The 25,103-nt window shown below is 36.4% G+C and overlaps 1 protein-coding gene across 2 annotated transcripts; it reads left to right on the plus strand.

Moving 5' to 3' along the window:
- Positions 1-332: 332 nt before the first annotated feature.
- On the plus strand, positions 333-24,841 carry MPC2 (mitochondrial pyruvate carrier 2). 2 transcript variants are annotated; one of them, XM_082361204.1, is made up of 5 exons: positions 333-657; positions 13,933-13,973; positions 21,671-21,755; positions 22,134-22,245; positions 23,731-24,456. In XM_082361204.1, the coding sequence occupies exons 1-5, from the start codon at positions 549-551 to the stop codon at positions 23,732-23,734; spliced, it is 351 nt and encodes a 116-aa protein (XP_082217330.1). In that variant the 5' UTR covers positions 333-548; the 3' UTR covers positions 23,735-24,456. The 2 variants fall into 2 exon arrangements, with proteins under 2 accessions (XP_082217330.1, XP_082217329.1); XM_082361203.1 differs by lacking the exon at positions 23,731-24,456 and adding an exon at positions 24,626-24,841 and having other exon boundaries at positions 347-657.
- Positions 24,842-25,103: the final 262 nt, after the last annotated feature.

Below are 25,103 nucleotides of genomic sequence, written 5' to 3' on the forward strand. Positions count from 1 at the left end.
GCAACAGAGTTGTGCGGCGTCATCTTTAATCGGGTCAGGAAGGCCCGAAAAGCCCATTTTATCTAGGGGCCTCCTTAACCAAAGTGAAAGGGGATTAGCGCCGGTGCAACTTCACTTTCCCTTCTCCAACATGGCCTCCGGGCCAGGAAGAAGAAATTGTAGGTTTGGTCTGGACCCCGCCCACGCCCCGGGGCGGGCCAATCACCGCGGGCAGCTCTGCTTGCGCAAGCGCGCTGCCGGTAGGGCGCCGGGTTGTCTCGGTGAGGTTGTCCTTTTGCCACCTGTTTCCATGACTCCTCCTCTCTCTAGGCAGTCGGAGGCCAGGAGGCGGGCTCGGGGCGGGCCGTCGCAGAGTCTCCGCCCCCACAATCTTCTCTAGGCGCGGGCCGCCGGGCGGTTCATAGGGGAGCAGGCTGAGCTGCCTTGGGAGAGAGGAGGTCGCGAGGCGTTGAGACAGGGGAAAGTGACGAGCTGCCCTTCATTGCCAGCCAGGGAGGAGCACGCGGCCGCTGCCCTACCCAGCTGCCCACGATCACTCGTCCGCAGAAATGTCAGCCGCCGGCGCCCGGGGCCTGCGGGCCTCCTACCACCGGGTCCTTGATAAAGTGGAGCTTCTGCTGCCTGAGAAACTGAGGCCGTTGTACAACCACCCAGCAGGTAATGAACCCAGAGTGGCTCCCACCGAGACCTTCCCTCCCTGTCCCTTCCCTCCCTTTAGAGGCCCACTGACAACTCTGCCGCTGGAGGCGTCACCCACAGCCCCAACCCCCTTCCCTCAAGTGAATCCGTGTACTTTCCTATGCTCCCTGCTTTTCATGTTTTCTTTTCCAGCATCTCTCATAAACTCGTTATTTTCAAGTCTGCGCCCTTTGCGACCTTTGTCGCACCCCTTCCCTTAGGCACAACTCAGACCCGGACCGAGCCTCTGGGTTTGATCCTTCTCCATTTCTGCGGCCAAGAAAGGGTCTGGGCCACCAGGAAACCTCATTCTCTCCTCTTTCCCTCCATGAGTAGTGGTATATTGACCCACGCGGAGAAGAGCTGTCTTTCCGCCCCGGAGGGTTTGGAGTAAAGGTCATACTTCCTTCAGCTCCAGCTGACAGGCCTGCAGATGTGTTAGCCGGTTTCTGAGTCAGTGTCATTCCTTGCCGCATAGGTCTAGTTTGTTTAAGTCTATCCTTATTTATGAAATTACTACTGAACAAGCTCTCCCTGGACCTTTTTGTGTAGACAGACCTGGTTTTAAATTTTGCTCTGCTGCTTACTATCGATATGACCTTGGGCGAAATCCTAGATCTTAGTTTCTGTAAAATGTGATCGATGTGAGAGTTAAAGATAATGTATGTGTTTGATTCTTCACAAATGCTCGGTAAATGTTAGCTCTCTCTTTAACCTATTGGAAAACAATGTTCTTGTGGTTGAAAAAAATAATTCTATAAGAAACTGGAAGATCCCAATTCCTCCAACTCTCTATCTCCCCACATATCTGACTATGAAGCAGCTCTTGGGAGTCTGAGATGGTTACTAAATCTAATTTCCAGTTTGATAATGGAGTGAACTGTGTCTTGGAATTATACTTTAGTATAATATTACTTATTGCAGTAGTTTACCCCTTATCAAATTGATCTTTAAGGAGAGGTTTTTACTGATGAAGAAGCTTATTTAGTTTATTTGCCTTTTGGTTCTTTTAACACACAATTTTTGGAATTATGCTGTGTTTTGTGGCAGAGATGTTCAGGAGGGAGAATTGGGCAATGCTTCTGTAATAATCTGGGCTTCAGACTCAACTGAATTCTGTGTAGTGAACCCTGACCCTCTTAAGCTCTGTGTTTGGGTTGTAGGATAAAGACAGGATAGAGGAGGAGCAATTTTAAACTACTTTAAAACAGAATTGGAGGGTAGTTTTATAGTGATCCTTTCCAAGGCCTTGGCCTTAACCACCTATAATGATTCTTTATAATACTTTATTCGACTTTTATATTGAAAAGGAATTATCTTTCATTTGAGATTGGTTAGTAGATTGTGCATTTTATCTGGGTTCTCTTGGACTAGTTCAGTTATTGTAACCCTTTTTTTTCAGTGTAATGGAAGGAGCATAGGCTTTGAAGCCAGACTGACCTGGATTTGAATCTTGGCTGTGTGACCTTGACCCCAACCTTTAGTTCTAATCTATGAAATGGGGATAATAATTATCACCATTTAAGGATTGTTGTGAAAGTTAAGTGATGTATTCTCTGTAAAACATGTAGCAGTGTTTGCACGTAGACTCTCAACAAATGTTAGTGTTGGTTCCCTCTTATTAAGCTTTTCACCAATATGCAGAGTAAGAATACCTATCACTGCAAAATTATTTGTGATTAAAATGTTGTAGGGTAGGCACACCATTGTAGAAATGAAGAAACATGAAAAATATAACTGTTGATTGATTCATAAGTACTCAATAAAATCTGAGGAAACACTGATTATTGTTCCAAGAGTTATCAGAGTGAATATTCAAGGTTTTTGCGTACTATTTTGCGTAATAGTATGTTATGGAATCATTATATTAAACATTAGAGTAGATTCACATACTGCAGGTTTTTACAGTAATATGCAAGGCTAAAATTTTGAGATTTCATTGTATCATTGACAAGTACGTCGAGACAGTTTACAAGAATATATCTTTATATAAATATATATTAGAGTAGAATATTGCATTATATATAGAGTTAGACCTGTGGCCTTCATCATCCATTTTTCTACATATTGTCTCTGGCACAGAATAATCTACTTCTGTAGAGCAAGAATAGTGTTCTGTATACATAGAGAATCCTAAAGAAGCTACCAGAAAACTACTAGAGCTAATCAATGAATTCGGTAAAGTAACAGTATACAAAATTAATGCACAGAAATCTCTTGCATTCCTGTACACTAATGATGAAAAATCTGAAAGAGAAATTAAGGAAACACTCCCATTTACCATTGCAACAAAAAGAATAAAATACCTAGGAATAAACCTACAGAAGGAGACAAAAAACCTGTATGCAGAAAACTGTAAGACACTGATGACAGAAATTAAAGACGATACAAACAGATGGAGATATACCATGTTCTTGGATTGGAAGAATCAACATTGTGGAAATGACTATACTACCCAAAGCAGTCTACAGATTCAATGCAATCCTTATCAAACTACCAATGGCATTTTCCACAGAACTAGAAAAAATATTTCCCAGTTTGTATGGAAACACAGAAGACCCCGAATAGCCAAAGCAATCTTGAGAAAGAAAAATGGAGCTGGAGGAATCAGGCTCCCTGACTTCAGACTGTACTACAAAGCTACAGTAATCAAGACAGTATGGTACTGGCACAAAAACAGAAATATAGATCAATGGAACAGGATAGAAAGCCCAGAGATAAACCGATGCACATATGGTCACCTTATCTTTGATAAAGGAGGCAAGAATATACAGTGGAGAAACGACAGCCTCTTCAATAAGTGGTGCTGGGAAAACTGGACAGCTACATGTAAAAGAATGAAATTAGAACACTCCCTAACACCATATACAAAAATAAACTCAAAATGGATTAAAGACCTAAATGTAAGGCCAGACACTACAAAACTCTTAGAGGAAAACATAGGCAGAACACTCTATGATATAAATCACAACAGTGCTCGCTTCGGCAGCACATATACTAATATTGGAACAATACAGAGAAGATGAGCATGGCCCCTGTGCAAGGATGACATGCAAATTCGTGAAGCGTTCCATATTTTTAAAGCAATTATACTCCAATAAAGATGTTTATAAAAATAATAATAAATAAATAAATCACAGCAAGATCCTTTTTGACCCACCTCCTAGAGAAATGGAAATAAAAACAAAAATAAACAAATGGGACCTAATGAAACTTAAAAGCTTTTGCATGGCAAAGGAAGCCATAAACAAGACGAAAAGGCAGCCCTCAGAATGGGAGAAAATATTTGCAAATGAAGCAACTAACCAAGGATTAATCTCTAAAATATACAAGCAGCTCATGCAGCTCAAAAAAACAAACAACCCAATCAAAAAATGGGCAGAAGACCTAAATAGACATTTCTCCAAAGAAGATATACAGATTGCCAACAAACACATGAAAGGATGCTCAACATCACTAATCATTAGAGAAATGCAAATCAAAACTACAATGAGATATCACCCCACACGGGTCAGAATGGCCATCATCAAAATATGTACAAACAGTAAATGGTGGAGAGCATATGGAGAAAAGGGAACCCTCTTGCACTGTTGGTGGGAATGTAAATTGATACAGCCACTATGGAGAACAGTATGGAGGTTCCTTAAAAAACTAAAAATAGAACTACCATATGACCCAGCAATCCCACTACTGGGCATATACCCTGAGAAAACCATAATTCAAAAAGAGACATGTACCACAATGTTCATTGCAGCACTATTTACAACAGCCAGGACATGGAAGCAACGTAAATGTCCATCGACAGATGAATGGATAAAGAAGATGTGGCACCTATATACAATGGAATATTACTCAGCCATAAAAAGAAACGAAATTGAGTTATTTGTAGTGAGGTGGATGGACCTAGAGTCCGTCATATAGAGTGAAGTAAGTCAGAAAGAGAAAAACAAATACCGTATGCTAACACATATATATGGAAGCTAAAACAAAAAAAAATTGGTCCTGATGAACCTAGGGGCAGGACAGGAATAAAGATGCAGATGTGAGGACACGGGGAGGGGGAAGGGTAAGCTGGGATGAAGTGAGAGAGTAGCATTGACATATATACACTACCAAATGTAAAATAGATAGCTAGTGGGAAGCAGCAGCATAGCACAGGGAGATCAGCTCGGTGCTTTGTGACCACCTAGAGGGGTGGGACAGGGAGGGTGGGAGGGAGACGCAAGAGGGAGGGGATATGGGGATATACGTATACGTATAGCTGATTCACTATGTTATACAGCAGAAACTAACACAACATTGTAAAGCAATTATACTCCAATAAAGATGTTAAAAAAAAAAACAGAAAAAAAAAAAAGAATAGAGTTCTAACCAAATGTGTGTCCTAGCAAGTTCAATTCTCATAAGATATGTCACTCCCCCCACCATCTCCTGACTATAAAAGTATGTGACTCCACACTAACCAGCTGCATAGCTACGCTCTAGATATTTGTTCAAAGAAATAACCTTGAAGTCATGCTGCCCAGTGTTTACTTAAAAGCTTAGTTGGGAAAAAAAAATTTATTAGTGGAGTGTCATTCCTTTGTACTTATGAACTCCAAAATGGGGTGAATCATCCCAAAGCATGAACAAAATGAAACATTGGAATGTAGGAAGAAAACAATAGGACTTCTATTAATACTTACTATTACCTTATCTTTTTAAAGTTTCCATTTTGTATATGTTTTACAATATAAAAATAAATTAGTACACATATATATGTATGTGTAAATAGTCCCTTTATTACGATGGTTAGACTTAAGATTTTTCAACTTTACAAGATGGTTCAAAAGCAATACAAATTCAGTAGAAACTGTACTTTGAATTTTGAATTTTGATCTTTTCCTGGGCTAGTGATATGTGGTACGATGCTCTCATGATGCTGGGCGGCAGCAACGAGCCACAACTCACAGTCAGTCATGCGGTAAACAATCAGTACGTCCATTCTGCACCCATGTAGCCATTCTGTTTTTCAGTACAGTAGTCAATAAATTACAGGAGATATTCAACAATTTATTATAAAATAGGCTTTGTGTTAGATGATTTTGCCCAACTGTAAGCTAACGTAAGTGTCCTGAGCATGTTAAAGGTAGGCTAGGCTAAGCTATGATACTTCAGTAAGTTAGGTGTATTAAATAAATTTTCAATTTATGATATTTTCAACCTTCAATGGATTTATTGGGATGTAACCCTATCATAAATCAAGGAAAATCTGTACACAACTAAATTCTATGGAGTCTATATGTATTAATTTATATATATGTATATATATGGACTGTATATAGGGGGTGTATGCTCAAAATTTTTTTTTTTTAACTGATGAGGCAATGTGTTCAAAAGAAGTTAGGAGACCTCAGCTCTAAAGAGTCCAAAGAGTCTCTAAAGAGTTATAAGAGTCTCTAAAGAGTTATATCTCGGGAATTCCCTGGAGGTCCAGTGGTTAAGACTTGGTGCTTTCACTGCCATGGCCCGGGTTCAATCCCTGGTTGGGGAACTAAGATCCCACAAGCTGTGTGGTGCAGCAAAAAAAAAAAAAAAGAGTTATATCTCAATAGAACTGGGGGAAAAAATAGAATTAAATAAGAAATAAATAATAAAAATAAATAAATAAAAACTATCCTTCAATTAAGTCAGCCCAGAAAACAGCTATCTGAGCCATATAATTTTTGCTTACCATAGCTTTGCTTATATTGAATTACATTTTGGCTTAAGTGGAAGAACTGTTGAAAAAATACTTCTATGAAACGTGTTGCAGTGTTTAATTTGCTGTTGCTGAGAATATTCTGTACATTGCATGGCGTTCTCTCTGGGAAGGCTCATGGGAAAAGTTACTTTAAGGTCTTCCTAACAGGAATATTTTCATTTTTCCTAGGTAAGAGAATTGGTTTTTCCTTTTTATCTTACAGACCTAGAGAATATTTTTTAAAATAAAAACATACTAAATGAACCATTATTAGCAGTGTTCATAAGGGAATATCTTTATCAAAAAAATTCAAAATTAAATGCTAAGGGAATTGATGTTATACTAGATAGTTTAATACAACTTAGTTCAGAGAATATATTGTTTTATTTTATGTAAATAAAGCCAAATGGGGATCAAATAAATAACCAGTGTAGAAACCCACACAGTTATGTATTAACATGGTTATTTAGCGTCTCTGTTAGAACAATTTATTTTCTTCCTACAGAGATTATCTGAAGAATTTTAATGCCAGTCTAGGATAGACATCTAGATATCTATATCATATTAAATATATCTGTATTATATACCATGTATAATACATCTCTCTATATAAATATATTCTTAAACATATTGTTAATATATATTATGTTTAAATATATACACTAAATATGTAAATATACATATATTATTTTTTACAGTAATAACCTCTGTTACCTTAAAATTAAGGAATGAGAACCAAAATGGAAAGTTGGGATTTCAAATACAATTGTAAGTTATTGATGAAAAATAGAATATCTTTAAACTAGTTAGCTCCAAGAAAGTTGAATTATTTAATATTTTTTGAGGGCCTGCTGTATATTAGATACTGTTTTGGCATTTGAGATATTTTAGTGAATAAAATTAAAATCCCTGGCCACAGAGATTTTGTATTCTCAGAAGAGATCATAAAAGTAATACAATCCTTGTTGTAGTTGTTAGTTTGACACTTAACATAACTTTTGCCCACTAACCTGATTTTAAACTAATTTTAAGAAATTAAGACTGTTCATGCCTCATCTAATTTGACTCATTAGATGTACTAAAGGAGAAGCAAGCCCTAAGAGAAGCTATAAATAGTTTGTTATATACACTCTGCTATATATAAAATAGATAACCAACAAGGACCTACTGTATAGCACAGGGAACTGTACTCAATATTTTGTAATAATCTGTAAGCAAAAAGAATCTGAAAAAGAATATATATATATATATATATTCAGTTTTATATATATATATATATAAAACTGAATCATTTTGCTGTACACCTGAAACTGACACAACATTGTAAATCAACTGTACTTCAGTTTAAAAAAAATAGTCTGTCATTTCCAAGTCATGTAATAATATTAATTTTGTCTATGAGAGAGTGTGAAGTACATTTAAAGTGTGGTATGGCATAGCAGAAAGAGTACTAGGATCAAAGAGGCCTGTATTCTGGTCCTTGCTCTATCTGGAGCTATCTGAATATGAGACAAATTACTTAACTTTTAAGTGCCTTTTCTTTTTCATGTATAAAAGTAGGAAGAATTTGGATTTTCTTTAAGTTTCTTTCCAGCTGTAATAGTCTACAATTTGGCATTTCTGCTAGGGCTTTTCTTAGTTTCAGAGGCTTCAAGAAACTCAGATTTCATCAGGGAAGACTATATAATTATTGTTAGATTAGGTTTTAGGGATCTAAGGTTTTATCCTTGTTGTGCTATGTATTTTATATAAGTAATTTTACCTCTCTGATCCTCAATTACCTGGTTTATAAAATGAATGCCTGAACTAGATGATTTCAACAGTCTTTCTAAATCTAGAAGTCATTGATTCTTTGTTACTGAAGAAATGTATAAAGTTAAAATGTATCAACCCTAAAATGCATATTGGCTATCATAGCTAGTCACTTCACCTGTTATTTTTCTTTGGCATTTTCACCAAAGCCTGTTTTCAATCAACCTTTTAAAAATCATTATACACCTATGACGTTCTGGGTGCTATTTGAGTGAGCTCTTTCCAAGGCCTTCCACGAGATATAAAGATTGTTTGGCTCTAAAATGGTAGCCCCGTCATGTTCTCGGTATGAAATCAGAACTAGTTTTAGTACAAATAAAAATGAGTAATCTTTGACTGTCAATATCTGTGTGAATTTGTAAGTAGCTGGGTACATGATAGCAAACAGATGGACTTGCTTAATACAAGGAACGTTAGAGGAAAGTTGAGGGCTGTTGAAAGCAGTAAACCATAGAGAAATGGTATGAAAGGGATTCGGTGGAGTAGTGGACGGCATTCAGTAAGAACTTTATTCTCAACATTGGGAGCACCTCAATTCAATATTTGTATATGTGTACGTTTGCATGTGTGTAAAAGTTACTTATTCTGTTCCAAGAAGGAAGTCTTTCCCTAGGAAGAGAATCATACATACAATAAATGACATACTTTCTGGGTAGAATTTATAAAGTATTTCATTAGCAGTCATTCCTCTCAGGTAAGGAAATTAGGAAGTAAAATTATGTCATTGTTTTATTAATAGGTTCATCAAAGTTCATCAAGGCAACTAGCTTTGTTAATTTGTTTGAAAATTTAGGTCTCTTATGTCTCTTACATATTTGGTTGTGATATTCCCTTGCAGAATTTTTCAAATTCTTCCGTGAAAGTTTGAACTTTAGAAAACATCAGTTTCACTTTAAAAATCAGAAAAACATATAACAACACAAAAGAAAATGACCATTATATTATTCTTCGTATTTTTTGTTATGCTTGAAAATAGTTCATAGTTTTACAGTCAATCCTTGTTGCTCATCTATTTTATGTATAGTAATTTGTATCTGTTAATCCCATAGTCCTAATTTGTCCCTCCCCGCCTTGCTCTCCCCTTTTGTAACCATATGTTTGTTTTGCTGTATAGTTCATAGTTTTAAATAGTCAGCATTTGAGGCCTTTTCCAACTTCCAAGAGTGGACTTATAAGAAACAAGATGAAAATGTGTTCATTGTTAGTTAATTCTTTGTCTAAAGGAATGTATATTTATATCTGATGGGGACACACTTCCCTCATCTTGGACTTCAAATTAAATTTCTTAAGAGCTGCTTTTTCAATATTCAAATATATTTTCAAATATTCAATATATTTTCAGCAATTCAAAATTTCTGCCTAATCAAGTTTTTTCATTCATCATAATGAATGTTAGCTAGATACTCTATTTATACTTATGCTTATCTTGATTTTAAGGTGTTATAATCACTTCAGGTATCATGATTATTTAATGACTTCATTTTTTTAATGCTCTCCAGTGAGAATAGCTATGTCATTGTAGAACATAAACCTATTTTTCCCAGGTCTAGAAAGACAATGTGACATTATATTCTCACTGTTTATGTGATACCTGTTTCCAAATATGTTTTTGTCAAAACTTTTTGTTTTAGGTAAATAACAAGGACCTACTGTACAGCACAGGGAACTATGTTCAATACCTTGTAATAACCTGAAAATGGAAAAGAATCTGAAAAAGAATATAGTTATATATGTATAACTGAATCACTTTTCTGTACACCTGAAACTAACACATTATAAATCAACTATACTTAAATAAACAAGTTTTTTTAAACTTTACATTTTAAATGTCAAAATCAGTTGGGATGTTTCCTCATTACCCTTTCCATTATTGACTGATTGCTGTTTTCAAGAAGATAGCCTCTGTTCCTGAATTCATACACATCTATATTTATTTGACTTCTTTACTTTTAAGATAGAAAATGATTAGCTAAGATAAAATGGAAGGGTGAACTAAAATAAGTTTTCTTTAAAATTTTTTGTTAACCTATTATATGGTCATGGGTATTGCTAGCTATTTTTTCCTTTTTTTAACAATGAAGAAAACACTGCTTGTTTGCACTTACAGATCTCCAACCCTAATTATTTGTGTCAGGTGTCATCATCCTCTGATATTTCAGAAAAATTAGAAATTTAGAATGTCTTATTAATATATATTTGCCACTGATGTTTTTAAATTCAGTGCTTACCAGTTGTTAAACTAATTTAGGCTTTGTTTTATAGTTTAAAATCATGCACTAAATAAAATATTTAAACTTCTCTTTGGCCCACATTCTAGCAACCATAATTTCATGTTCGAAGTTTTTGTTTGGTTCAGTTGTGTGGGAGAAGGGCAGTTTTTATTTTAAAATTATCACCTAGCTCAGGGCAGTTGAGTAAATTAGTTACCAGGCAAACCTACTGAAAAGCTTGACTGTTCTTTAACCCTGAAGGGTCAACCATTTCAGCTCGTAAAGAAACCAGAACCTTAGAGGCATTGCTCAGGAAACAGTTTTTGGGGTGGCAGAAGAGGAAGCATCAGTTTTGAAATAGGAAGAGAGGGTTCTGTTGGGGAATCCAAAGCCAGAGACGAAAACAATGTATTGGCTTACCCTTGAGTGATGAAGCCAAGCTTCATGCAGGGATAAGAAATAAACTTGGTAATTGATACTGCATATGACCCTGAGACTTTGTATATGACAAAGAAAAATAAACCAGGTGTGATGATAGGAATCTCAGAAACTCAAACTAAATAAAATAACCAGAGTTTGAAAAGACTGACTTATAGGATTAGTGCATTATGGCATCAGGCTCATGGGAAGAATTTTCAGGAGCCAAAAAGGGAAGTATCATGGTCTAAGAGTAGAGTAACTAATGAGTGAAAGTCTAGTACCAGTTCCCTGATGTAAAGGGAACCTGATGTCCCTGAAATCCCGGCCTTGAGGATGAAGCGGTGTCAAGGCAAATCTGGGTCAAACCTAAAATTTGAGTATCTTTGATTAGCATCTCTCCTGGATATGGTTAATCCAGTTCAATTCTGTTCAAAAATATTATTTGTCAAGAAAAACTAAGAAACAGGCTTTGACTTCTAGACCTTGCCTAATTAAAGTGACAGATGCGTAAATAGATCAGTTTAATTGTTAAGTGCAGTAAACTAGAAGAATAGACAGGCTGCTCTGGGAGTTCAGAGAAGGAGCATTTAATCTAACCTGGAGATGTTAAAGAAGGCTTCCTTGAGGAGATGAAACCTTCAATGAGTTTTTGAAGGATATTAGGAGTTAGCCAGATGAAGACAAGGCCAAATAAGGGGACTAGTAGCTTGTGCTTAGGCCCTTTAAAGCCAGCACTGTGTTTTATTTACCAGTGCATCCGCAGTGCCTACGACACTGTAAAGCATGCAGTAATTATTATGGGTGAACGAATGAGTGGTCTTCTCTGCAACAAATTAAACCTACAGCTATGACTGGATCTTAACTTAGCTATGTGCTTTTTCTTTTTTTTTACCTCCGTGCTTTTTCAATTTCACTATCTTTTGTTTTGTTCCTAAATAATAGGTTTAAGTCAATTTTATCTTTTAAATGTTATTTATGTGTATGTGAACAGAAACATTCCTTGATTATTAATGACATGAATGCTCACCCACTGGGGGGAAACTGGATAAATCCATCTTTACCTGCTGGTGCTATTTGAGAAATATTACTGGGAGTAGATGAAGAGAAATAAATGTGTTACATTTGGGTGATGATGCCATTTTAGATGTGATTTTTGTGATCCGTAAAAACAAATTATTTATTCTTACAAAGTAAAGTGGAATATTAAGGCAGAAATAATACAATTAGATTTATAATTATATAATTAGAATATAAATTATAATTAGATTTTTTTTTTAATTTTATTTATTTATTTTATTTATGGCTGTGTTGGGTCTTCGTTTCTGTGCCAGGGCTTTCTCCAGCTGTGGCAAGCGGGGGCCACTCTTCATCGCGGTGCGCAGGCCTCTCACTATCGCGGCCTCTCTCGTTGCGGAGCACAGGCTCCAGACGCGCAGGCTCAGTAGTTGTGGCTCACGGGCCCAGTTGCTCCGCGGCATGTGGGATCTTCCCAGACCAGGGCTCGAACCCGTGTCCTCCGCATTGGCAGGCAGATTCTCAACCACTGCGCCACCAGGGAAACCCCAATTAGATTTTTTAAATTTCGAATTTGCTTAAAATCACTGTTGTCTTATGTGAAATTGATTAATTTTTGTGTTAAGAAAAAAATGTCTTTTGTTGATCCAGTGTGTTGAGAGCATACATACCATATTAATTTGTATTGGATTTAGCTTTTAAATTACCATGGACAAAGTCTGTTTCTCTCCTGTCACTGTATCCCCTGGAAGGTTAAAAGAGACATATAATTTGGAAGAGTTACAAGTGGGCACAGTTATGTTATGTGGTTAAAGAGCACAAGTTTAAGAGTTAGAAGACTTAGGTTCTAGTTACAATTCTGGGCTTACTAGCCACATGACTTGAGTAGGTTATGGAACTTCTCTGAGCCTTATTGGTAAAATGAAGGATTTAGATTAGATGATCTCTGAGTTTCCTTCCAGCTCTGAAACATCATGCTTCTCAAATTCTAGGTTATCTAAGAAACCATAGTCATTTTCAATACTGTCAACATTTATTGAACATTTTGCACGAGGCAGATGAGTACCAGGATAACTAAAACAAGGTCCCTGCTATTAAGGAGCTTACAAATCTAGGCTTTCCGCTTTCTCATGTGCCCTTTAAAGTTAGGTTCATTAATTTTTTACTAGAATATATAGAATTTTTATAAGAACTTTTACTAGAATACATGTGGTGACATGTCATTTATAATAATAAATATTAATAGAATTAGTGAATATATAAATATCTGGGACTTCCCTGGTGGCACAGTGGTTGAGAATCTGCCTGCCATGCAGGGGACCTGGGTTCGATCCCTGGTCAAGGAAGCTCTCACATGCCGCAGAGCAACTAAGCCCGTGCACCACAACTACTGAGCCTGCGCTCTAGAGCCCGCGCACCTCAACTACTGAGCCCACAAGCCGCAACTACTGAAGCCCACGTGCTCTAGGGCCCACGTGCCACAACTACCGAGCCCGCGTGCTGCAACTACTAAAGCCCGTGCGCCTAGAGCCAGTGCTCCGCAACAAGAGAATCCACTGCAGTGAGAAGCCCACGCACCGCAATGAGAAGCCCACGCACCGCAACGAAGAGTAGCCCCCCCCGGCTCGCTGCAACTAGAGAAAGCTTGCGCGCAGCAACGAAGACCCACTGCAGCCAAAAACTAAAAAATATCTACTGTGGCTCGTATCACAAAAATTCCATAATTTGTCATTTCCTCAACTTGAAGATTATCCTTAAGTGAAATAACATTAAGTTCCATGCTCAAGGCGAAACATTAGGAATGGTTTCTGAAACCATCTCCATTATACTTTAGCTAATTTTAATAGTTCACAAAAATACAAATAATTGACAAGGAGATCAAAACAACTTGTATGAAAGATTGATAGTGTGGTGACTCTCTAAATTTTAACTTAAATACAAAGTATGCAGAAAGCATAGTAAAAATTATTAGAAATAGATTGATAAACCTTTGAGTTTTTGAAATGTGGTGATGGCTATTAAAAGACATATTGAAAATAGTTGGTTTATTGCTAAATTTTTCATTTTTTTTTTCAGGTCCCAAAACAGTATTTTTCTGGGCTCCAATTATGAAATGGGTAAGTCTTGAATTTTTGCAGAAGCTACTGAAAAAGATATTCTTTAAAGGAGCTTATTAATTGAAGTAACTTTTCTGAAGGATGTACTTTTAAATGTTCATGGTATGTCTTGAAGTAATTTTATACAAATACTCTCAGATGTATCATTTTTACTGCATAAAGCATACTACCTACTTTAGTTTTTCTGAACTCCTTAGATAGGTAAGAGCCCTTTGGGGAACGTATTGTTATCAAAAAGCTTATAACTATGGGCCCTAGGAACATGAAACTTCATTCTAAAATTTTGTGACTATGTAAAACATTAAATTAGTTAGAACAGCCCCAAATTAACTTTTGTTATTAATTTAGTATGAGAACTTCAGATACTAACACTAAAATAGAGGCAAGGAAAGTTATTCTTGAAAAGTAGAAGAATTTATCCAAGGGTATATATATTAACATTTGGGAAATGATAGAATATGGGACTTCTGACTCCAAGACCAATGCTCTTACACTATGCCAGAGTTTCCATTCCTAAAGCTCTCATTTAGCTCTAAAGAAATAATTGCGATGGCTGTTAATAACAAATCATTGACTTTATGTTGGAAGGGCCAATTTTGGCTTAATGCAGTGCTTCTCGAAGTGTCATCCCTGGACCTGCAGCATTGGCATCACCCAGGAATACGTTAGACATGCACATTTTCAGGCCACATCACAGATTTACTAAATCTAAAATTATAGGGATAGAGCCCAGTAATTTGTGTCTTAAAAGCCCTCCAGGTGATTCTGATGACTTCTAAAGTTTGAAAACTACTGGTCTGCAGGCTTTTTTTTTAACTGTAATAAAATACACATAAAATTATCATTTTAACCATTTTTTTCGTGTTGAGTACATTCACATCAGTGTGCAACCAATCTCTAGGACTCTTTTTATCTTGCAGAACTAAAACTCTGAACCCATTAAACAATAGCTCATTTCCCTCTTCCCTAGCCCCTGGAAACCACCATTCTACTTTCTATCTGTGAATTTGTCTACTCTAGGTACCTTGTATAAGTGAAATTCTACAGTATTTGTCTTTTTGTGCCTGGCATATTTCACTCAGCATAATGTCCTGAAGGTTCACCTATGTTGTAGTATGTGTCAGAATTTCCTTCCTTTTTAAGTCTGAATATTTCATTGTATGTATATGTCACATTTTGTTTATTCAGTCATCTGTTAATGGACACTTGGGTTGCTTCACCTTTTGGCTAGTGTGAATAATGCCGTTATGAACAATGGTGTACAATATCTGTTCCAGACCTGCTTTCAGTTCTTTTGAGTATATACCTACATGTGGAATTGCTGAATCATATGGTAATTCAGTATATTCAGAACTGCTGTACCATTTTCCATAGCGGGTGCACTATTTTACACTTCCACCAGCAATTCACGGGGGTTCCAATCAATTTCTCCATATCCCTGCCAACACTTTTTACTTTTGTTGTTGCTGTTGTTTTATAATAGCCATTCTAATGGGTGTGAAGTGGTGTCTCATTGTGGTTTTCATGTGCATTTACCTAATATGATTAGTTATGCTGAGCATCTTTTCATGTGCTTATTGACCATTTTTACATTTTCTTTGGAAAAGTATCTATTTAAACCCTTTGCCCAAGTTTTAATAAAGTTGTTTTTTGTTTGGGTTGTAGGCTATTTTAATTCTCTTAAATGTACTGTTTTAAATTGTTAGAACAATTTGGAAACTCAGCTGTAAATCTAAGTAGTTGAGAATGTTAGAACTGGAATTACCTGTCCCTCAATTGTATGGCCTTAGGCAAGTTCAGTCTCCGCCCTTTTGTCTCATCTATAAAACAAGATTAGAGTAAATTAGTGGTTGGGAGCTATATTTTACAGAGAACTAGGGAGCAGTTCTCTTTTTAGATTTATAAGTTGAGAAAAGCTTCCATCAGTTTAAAAAAGAAGTTTCAATATATCATCTTTAATGATTCTTCTCATACTCTAAGCATTTAAAAGAGTGATATTTAAAAAAATACTAAGAAATGTATATTACTATTTCCTTTCTCTTCGCTCCCTACCAACGCTTAAAATTATACCTGCAAAGTGGCATTAATTGCTGAAATATTGTTTCTAGCACCAAAATTTAAAAAGTAATAACGAGGGCTTCCCTGGTGGCGCAGTGGTTGAGAATCTGCCTGCCAATGCAGGGGACACGGGTTCGAGCCCTGGTCTGGGAGGATCCCACATGCCGCGGAACAGCTGGGCCCGTGAGCCACAACTACTGAGCCTGCGCGTCTGGAGCCTGTGCTCCGCAACGAGAGAGGCCGCGATAGTGAGAGGCCCGCGCACCGCGATGAAGAGTAGCCCCCACTTGCTGCAACTAGAGAAAGCCCTCGCACAGGAAGACCCAACACGGCCATAAATAAATAAATAAAGTAATTAATTAATTAAAAATTTTTTTAAAAAGTAAGAACAATAAAATAGATAACTCATAAGGACCTACTGTATAGCAAAAGGAACTCTACTTAATACCCTGTAATGACCTATATGGGAAAATAATCTAAAAAAGAGTGGATATATGTATATGTATAACTGATTAACTTTGCTGTACAGCAGAAACTAATACAGCATTGTAAATCAACTATAGTCCAATAAAAATTAATTTTAAAAAATAAATTAATAAAAAATAAGAATGACTTAATGTATTTACAATAAATTGGGGGCACCCCTGACCCCAAATTTACCATAGTTTAGAAGTTCATTGATTTTTACCAAAAGCTTTGATGTTTCTTTGATCTGGTCCATCAGTGTTTTGAAACATTGACAGTATTATATACTCATAAGTGCTTTCTCGACTGTCTCCTTTAAAAATATCTATTTTAAGTTCATGTTGACATCATACATAGTCTCCTGATGACAGCATAGCAATGGAAATTTCTGTGTTTTGTTCTCGGGTGGGGAAACTTTTTTTGATATTTAGTTTATGCTTTCCTTTCCCAGAGCATTTGATAATAATTAATCTATGGTAACCTATACATGACATGTAGCAGTTGCTGCTGCAAGCCACCTAAGTTCTACATTAAAATTTTAGACTATACTTCTTTAGAGATTTAACTGTGGTCGAATCCTTCTTAGCCACTTTAGTTGAAGCCAAATAATTAATTATAAAGGTCAAAGTGGATAATTCTAAAAAGCAATACTACATACCCTTAAATATTTTATTTTAACTTAACAACTATAAATACATATTCATTTATCAATCATTTACTGTAAGGCCAAAGCTTTGATTTGTATATGGATCCACTGGTTTTGAGTTCCACATCATCTGTCTTAGATGAATTATACCATAGTGCATCCTACATGATTTCAGTTTAGTTTTCTTTAAAGCAGAGCAAGTTTATACACACTTTCATGATAACAGAAACCTGCTAGATTTTTGTCTCCCCACCATCTTTTAAAATTTATTTTATTTTATTTATTTTTGGCTGCATTTGGTCTTTGTTGCTTTGCGCAGGCTTTCTCTAGTTGCCACGAGGAGGGGCTGCTCTTCCTTACCATGCGCGGGCTTCTCATTGCAGTGGCTTCTCTTGTTGCGGAGCACAGGCTCTAGGCGCATGGGCTTCAGTAGTTGTGGCTCGCGGGCTTAGTTGCTCTGTGGCATGTGGGATCTTCCCGGACCAGGGCTCGAACCCATGTCCCCTGCATTGGCAGGCAGATTCTTAACCACTGCACCACCAGGGAAGCCCCTCACCCCCATCTTTTTATATCTGTCTTGTTCACACCAAATTTGACAGCAAGTTTAACTTGCCTTTATTCAATCTTTCCAAAACAGTCACTTTAGTTTTCATAGAAATAACAACCCTCTTTCTGTGTTTCACCTGTTTACCTAGTTCATTAAACTAGGTAAATTACAGTAACAACTAAAACTGGTATAAACAGGTTTGAAGACAAACACAGTGACTTGATAAATATATAACTCAACTGGTGAGAGCAAAAATGCATGAGTGCAATACAGAATAAATAGCCCCTAGCCATGAGTATTCAGCCATGGGCATCATTAGCTTGTTTACAGAAGGAATGGATATCATTGGCTAATCTGGGAAAACTATTATGTGGAGGTCAGTTGAGGGAGCTTTTTTCCTTTTTGTTCATAGTCTTTTTGTGCAGACTGGGTTTATATATATATATATATATATATATATTTTTTTTTTTTTTTTTTTTTTTTTTTTGGCCGCTCTGCACAGCATGTGGGATCTTAGTTCTCCAACCAGAGATCAAACCCAGGCCCCCTCCAGTGGAAGTGCAGAGTCCTAACCACCAGGGAATTCCCAACTAGGTTATATTTAACTCTTGAACAGTATGCCATTTTGTGTGGCTAATTTTTCTCTTTTCTGTTCTCCTTAGGAATAAGTCAAACTATATTTCAAGATTACCTCTGCAGATTTTTAATGTCTAGCTACTTGCTTTTCCAGCTGGAACTACTTATATAGACTAATTCGCATTTTAAAATCTTGAGAACTTTGTTATCCCTAAGCATTTTGGAATTGGAATATTCTATAGTGGTATTTCATTTTTAGCCCTCCTCTAGAAGTGTCATATGACTTTTTTTTTACTAAAGGAGAAAATATTGGAAGGAAGGAAGGAAAGGAGGAAGAAAGGAAGGAAAAAATGTTTTACACTATCTGATGAGTATTTTACTCCACCCAGTGGAGATAACCAGGTGCCAGAAAGAATCACACACATTTGAAAACCAGTTTTTAATTGATGGAAACAGAGAACTAACTTGATTCTACTAGATGCCAAACTCTCTGTATTGGGTTATTTAATACATTATCTAATATTTAATCTTCACCAGAAAAAAGGTGTAAAGGTACTGAGGTTCAAAGAACTAGAACTGTTGTGAGTGACAGAGTCAGGATTTGAACCCTCAGTTCTGATTTGACTTCAAAGCCTAGGCTTTTAAACACTTACAGGACCCCCTTTAAAAGTCACTGTGGATCTTTCTATAATTGGTACTTTCTCCCCATGTTAGGGAGTATTTTACATAATCTTGTGATATACTCCACACACTCTCCTACTCTACAGTTCTATTATTTGAATAAAGTTCATAACAAAGAAGAATAGAAACACAGACCTTCTGCCCCTGAGGCTAGAAATACAGGAAAAGGTACAGAGACTAATATTCCCTTATCTCTGCTTCTCTAAAGATGTAAGCTACTATTTGTTGTTGATAATAATAATATTTTCCAGGCACTATGGTAAATATTTTTGAAGCATATTATCTCATTTAATCATATATCTCTTTTGCAAGGGTAGCTATTCATATTCTCATTTTATACATGAGGAATTTAAGACAATGTGTTATGTAACTTGACCAAAGTCACCCAGCTAGTAAATGGCAGAGATTAGATTCACAGTAAGATTTTATAAGGTAATTTACATGAGGTTAGAGTGGTATAGAAGTAGAGAGGGTTTTTTTTTTTTTTTTTTTTGGCTGCATCGGTCTTAGTTGCGGCACTCGGGATCTTCGTTGAGGCACGCGGGATCTTTCATTGCGGCACAGGCTCTTCACTGCGCCTTCGCGGCATGGGGGCTTCTCTCTAGTTGTGGTGTGCAGGCTCCAGGGTGCATGGGCTCAGTAGTTGTGGCACGCAGGCTCTCTAGTTGAGGCGCGCAGGCTCAGTAGTTATGGTGCGCGGGCTTAGTTGCCCCGTGGCATGTGGGATCTTAGTTCTCCAACCAGGGATCGAAGCCGGGTCCCCTGCATTGGAAGGTGGATTCTTTACCACTGGACCACCAGGGAAATCCCCTAGAAAGGGATTTTTTTTTTTTTTTTTTTTTTTTTTTTTTTTTTTTTTTAGAAATGCAGGAAAGGAAACTAATATAGTATTATAAATCAACTATACTTTAATTTAAAAAGAAGAAGGCTAAAGAGGCATAACATCCAAATGCAATGTATTATCCTGACCTAACTACTCTGGACAAGAAAAATAATGTTTTAAAAGACATCTGGGGGCAGTTGTCAAAATTTAACTATGCACTGTGTATTAGACAACAGTGTCTTATCCATGTTAAATTTTGTGATTAGATTGTGGGTATATAAGAGAATGGGAAGGTAGTCTTGTTCTTAGCAAATGTACACTAAAATACTAGGGAGTCAAAGGGCATGATGTCTACAACTTCTTTGTAAATGGGTCAGAAAAAATATATATACATATAAAGAGAGAGGATAATAAAGCAAATATTTCAAAAAAAAAAAGAGAGAGAGAAAGAAATGTGGGAGAGGGGCCTCAAGACCTCTGTGGGAGAGCACAATTACTAACATGTCCCAGAAAAATAAAATGTATACTCTGAGCATAAACAAAATCATGGCTGCTACCTTCCTCCAAAAGACAATGCTAGAATATAGCCTATAGTCATCATAGATCTATTACAGTGTAGTAATATGTGGACTGAGTAGAATAATGCTAGAAATCAGTCCCTTTCTTCCCCTCTACAACGGCAGTATTCCACCCTGCCAAAGTGGAACAGATATGCAACGGAGAAAATGTACATTGGGACCTGGAAGAAGAATGTAAGAGTGATGATTAGGAACCATTTGGGAAAAAAATCACAGGACTATGGGTGAAAATCAACAAGAAAAGTAGTATTGGTCATGATTTACCTCTACTTATACTTCAGTATTTAACTATTTGCCCCTTTTTTAAGCCAGAATCATTGCTTCCTTGATCTACTGACTTTATTAAATCAAAACCATTTGGATTTGGTTTAAATTTGTAAAAATTCACAAGTATGCATATGTTCTATTTAGGAGAAAAAAACCCTGGGCTGAATTATATTTTTCATGTAAGAGCATCTTTTAGAAACTCAAAAAAACCTGAAAATGAATTTCTTAAAACCATATTTTCTAATGACATATTTAGGATTTGATTTTAAAATTGGAGAAAGGGAGGAGGAGAGGTGATGTAAGTATGGCAGAATGTCAATAATTGTTGACTGTGTGATGGGTATGTAGGGGTTCTTTGTACTAGTCTCTCATTTTACATTGGTGTGAATTTTTCATCAATAAAAATCATTCTGTTATGTATTCTAATCTCTGCAATAGAGTAGCATAACTAATATTCTAGTGAAGACTCATTATTAAACTTTCTGAGTGTTGCTGATGGTAGGGTATGATTCTATAAAAAACAGTGTTAAAAACATACCAGAGAAGAAATGACCAGGTATAGTTTGACATTAAAGAAAAATTATCTAACCAAGAAACTAAAATTATAGCAGAGTTTTTCTGATACTGCCACTTTTAAAAAAGAATAACATTGCAAAAAATATGAAAGGAGGAATTTATACAAATAGCTTTTAGGCATCTTCCACACCAGTGGTTCCCAGCATTCATAAAGAATATATAAATTCTTATGTGAAAGAAGTATCATTTGTAGAACAAAAATATAAATATACTTATAGAAAAATATATACACACACTACTGATTTTCAAATATATGAAGCTGTTTAATGTGATTAACAAAATACAACTTAATTCAAAAAGCATTTCTGAATTCATTGTAACTTTTTGTCATGATACATTTTTTCTTAATGCATGGATACTAAAATCATAGCTACAGTCTGAAAATCTCGGAAATAGTTTGTGTTTTAGTTAAAATTGAGAACCGTTACTACATACTCATGATGCTTTTCTTCTTTCTTATGTGTTAATGTGTATTTCTAGGGGTTGGTGTGTGCTGGATTGGCTGACATGGCCAGACCTGCAGAAAAACTCAGCACAGCCCAATCTGCTGTTTTGATGGCTACAGGTAAATTAAATGAATATCTTCCATACAGGGCGTTCAATAATTTTGTTTTATATCAATGTGCTTAACTGTTTCATGTTTGAAATACATATACACACACTCACACAGAAAGAAATTAACAGTGTTATCTCTAGGAAGTTGTTAGACTATAGCCAAAGAAGGCAGAGGAGGGTTATAAAAATTTCCCTTTGATGTAAGAACTGAGTGTTTTGTGTAATGATGAATTATAGCAACTTCATTAATGTCTCAAATTATAGCATTTCTTTGTCCTACTTTGTGTTGTCATAGTCTTATTTATAATTATTTTACTCTAATATTAAATGTTCAGATAAGATTGCAGCAGTACCTATGCTTTTTTAAAAAAAATTTTTATTTCAACAGGGTTTATTTGGTCAAGATACTCACTTGTAATTATTCCCAAAAACTGGAGTCTGTTTGCTGTTAATTTCTTTGTCGGGACAGCAGGAGCCTCTCAGCTCTTTCGTATTTGGAGGTAAGCTTACCACAGGTGTAAAAAAAAATCTGCCTCAGAAGCCATCTGGCTAGCAATACTTTTTTTTTTAAGATTCATATATAATGCTCAGACAGGATGTGCCTGAAGCAGACATTAAACATTTCTAGAAAGCCTGGGGGTTTGAGTTAAAAGTGTTAGGCAGTATGTTACCTAGGTTTCAAATCTGTGTGTTACCTAGATGTACAGCCCTTTGATAGAGTCTCTTTTATTAAGATAACATATGTAATTTAGGATATATTAGGTAATTTTCTGCATGAATTTTTTATCACTTACTTTCAATTATATATAATAAAGTGAGACTTAAATGTATAGTTATATAGTATTGGAAATGATGTTTAAAGTGAGGCTGCTAGTTTCATTGGAAAGTATGTATTCTGTGAGCACTGGAAATTTTTAAAATTCAGTGATTAATATTATTTGTCAGGGACTGGTTACCACTCTGCAGTGAGCTTAGATGAAGGCTCTGGCTTTATTTGAACCATAGAACCTTCCTAAATTACAAAACAATGTTATGAATAACAGCTTTCTTTAACTAAAAAAATTGAATGATTTCAGTAAAGAAATAGAAAACATTGAGCTATATAATTTACCTTCCTTTCAGAAGGCATTCTGTTCTGCAGAGTATAGTACATTTTAATTTCATTCATCTGTACTATCCCTAGCTTTACTAGTAGCTTAATTCTGTAACCTTTTTATAATATTCTAGCACATAACGCATAGATGAATAAATAAACTCACTCATTCTACACAATGCCTGACAGCCATTTTTAGGGCTTACTTATATCGATATAAACTTCAATTAGTACAGAGATTTTATTCACAGAGTACTTTTCTCATGCACCATCTCATCTTGACCTTATATTAACTCATGGTAGTAGAACTATGAGAACACTAAGTGCCACATTCAGAAATATTATTTCTAATATAAGAAATTCAGGTTTAGGTCTTCCCTGGTGGCGCAGTGGTTGAGAGTCTGCCTGCCAATGCGGGGGACACGGGTTCGAGCCCTGGTCTGGGAAGATCCCACATGCTGCGGAGCGACTGGGCCCGTGAGCCACAGTTGCTGAGCCTGCGCGTCTGGAGCCTGTGCTCCGCAACAAGAGAGGTCATGATAGTGAGAGGCCCACGCACCGCAATGAAGAGTGGCCCCCACTTGCCGCAACTAGAGAAAGCCCTCGCACAGAAACGAAGACCCAACACAGTCATAAATAAATAAATAAATAAATAAAGCAAATAATTTAAAAAAAAAAATTTAGGTTTAGTTTGACAAAAGGATTTTTGGCCTTTCGGTTACAATAGCAGATTAGATTTAGTTAGAAATATAAATGTTGGACTCTATGGAGGACTTAGGAAAATACTGTTGAATATTTGAAATCAGGACCTTTTGAGAAATCTAGGAGGTATGGTAGGCTTCATGGAATAAGTTCCTTCTTGTGCTTATTCAATTTTCCACTTTATTTTCAGCTGAGAAGAATAGGAAATGAAGCCCAGGGTGAGGTAAAAGGGAAAGACTCTGTAGCTTTGTGGTTAATTCTTCTTTGAATTAATGAGAATTGAAGAAATTGTCCTTAGTTTCAATAAACTTTAAGTATTAAAACCTCCTAACCCAGTAGCCTGCCTGCATCACAGAATTATATTTTATTTTTAGTGATTAGACAGGCCCATTCTCAATTGATTTTATTCTCAGGAAAGATGCTTTGTGAGTATAAAATTAAAAGTTCTAGGGGCTTCCCTGGTGGCGCAGTGGTTGAGAATCTGCCTGCCAATGCAGAGGACACGGGTTCGAGCCCTGGTCTGGGAAGATCCCACATGCCGCGGAGCAACTGGGCCTGTGAGCCACAACTACTGAGCCTGCGCGTATGGAGCCTGTGCTCCGCAACGAGAGAGGCTGCGATAGTGAGAGGCCCACGCACCGCGATGAAGAGTGGCCCCCGCTTGCCGCAACTAGAGAAAACCCTCGCACAGAAACGAAGACCCAACACAGCCATAAATAAATAAAATTAAAAGTTCTAGATGACCACGTTTTGGTAAACTTTATACATATATTCACATGTTTGTCATACTCTTGTATAGTTCCAGAATGAAAATATTCTTACATTAAAATAATATTTTTGTATAGGGAACTATATGTCAGTTAAGACGTTTTGACAGTTGGAAACCAGATTCAAATAAAGTCCTTGGATTACTCTCCCATCTGCCTGTTTCTTCCTATAAGCCTCTGGGAAGATTGTATTTACAACTGTATAGCCTCTTGACTAGTGAGAAAGAAGAGGTGGAATATGCTTCCCATTCCCTTCTTATTATAAATGTCTCATCTATTGTGATCCATGATTTTTTTTTCTTTCTGTTTTCTTTATAGATATAACCAAGGACTAAAAGCTAAAGCAAACAAGTAAGAGTTCTTGATCACCCTAACAACCCAGATGTGGACATAACCACCGGGACCTAGTTTGATTTATTTTTCAGTTGTCAACGAGGTGACGCTAGCTGTGCTAACGTTTGTAAGGCATAAAATCTAACTGTAACTGGGAGGTAGTACTTGATTCAACAGAAAAATAAAGCAAACTTTTAATAATATTGTCTCTTTACATATTACTTAAGGAATTTATCTATGGATATTAGTAACATTTTTTTTTACTATTTGTCCGTAATAAATCATACTGCTCATACATACCACTGGCCTCCTTCTGTTCTAGTCAACCAAAGTGTGTGCATATAAGAGCACACATATTCCAGTGAGTCAAAAGACAGTCGGAAGGTTCTATAATCTGTGTACAGTGAAGGATGATGAAGTAGCTAAAAGTGAAAGGAAATAGAGCTAAAGAGAGTTGGAAATG

Source organism: Balaenoptera borealis (assembly GCF_965194805.1).
Source record: "Balaenoptera borealis genome assembly, chromosome: 1".
NCBI classification, from domain to species: domain Eukaryota; kingdom Metazoa; phylum Chordata; class Mammalia; order Artiodactyla; family Balaenopteridae; genus Balaenoptera; species Balaenoptera borealis.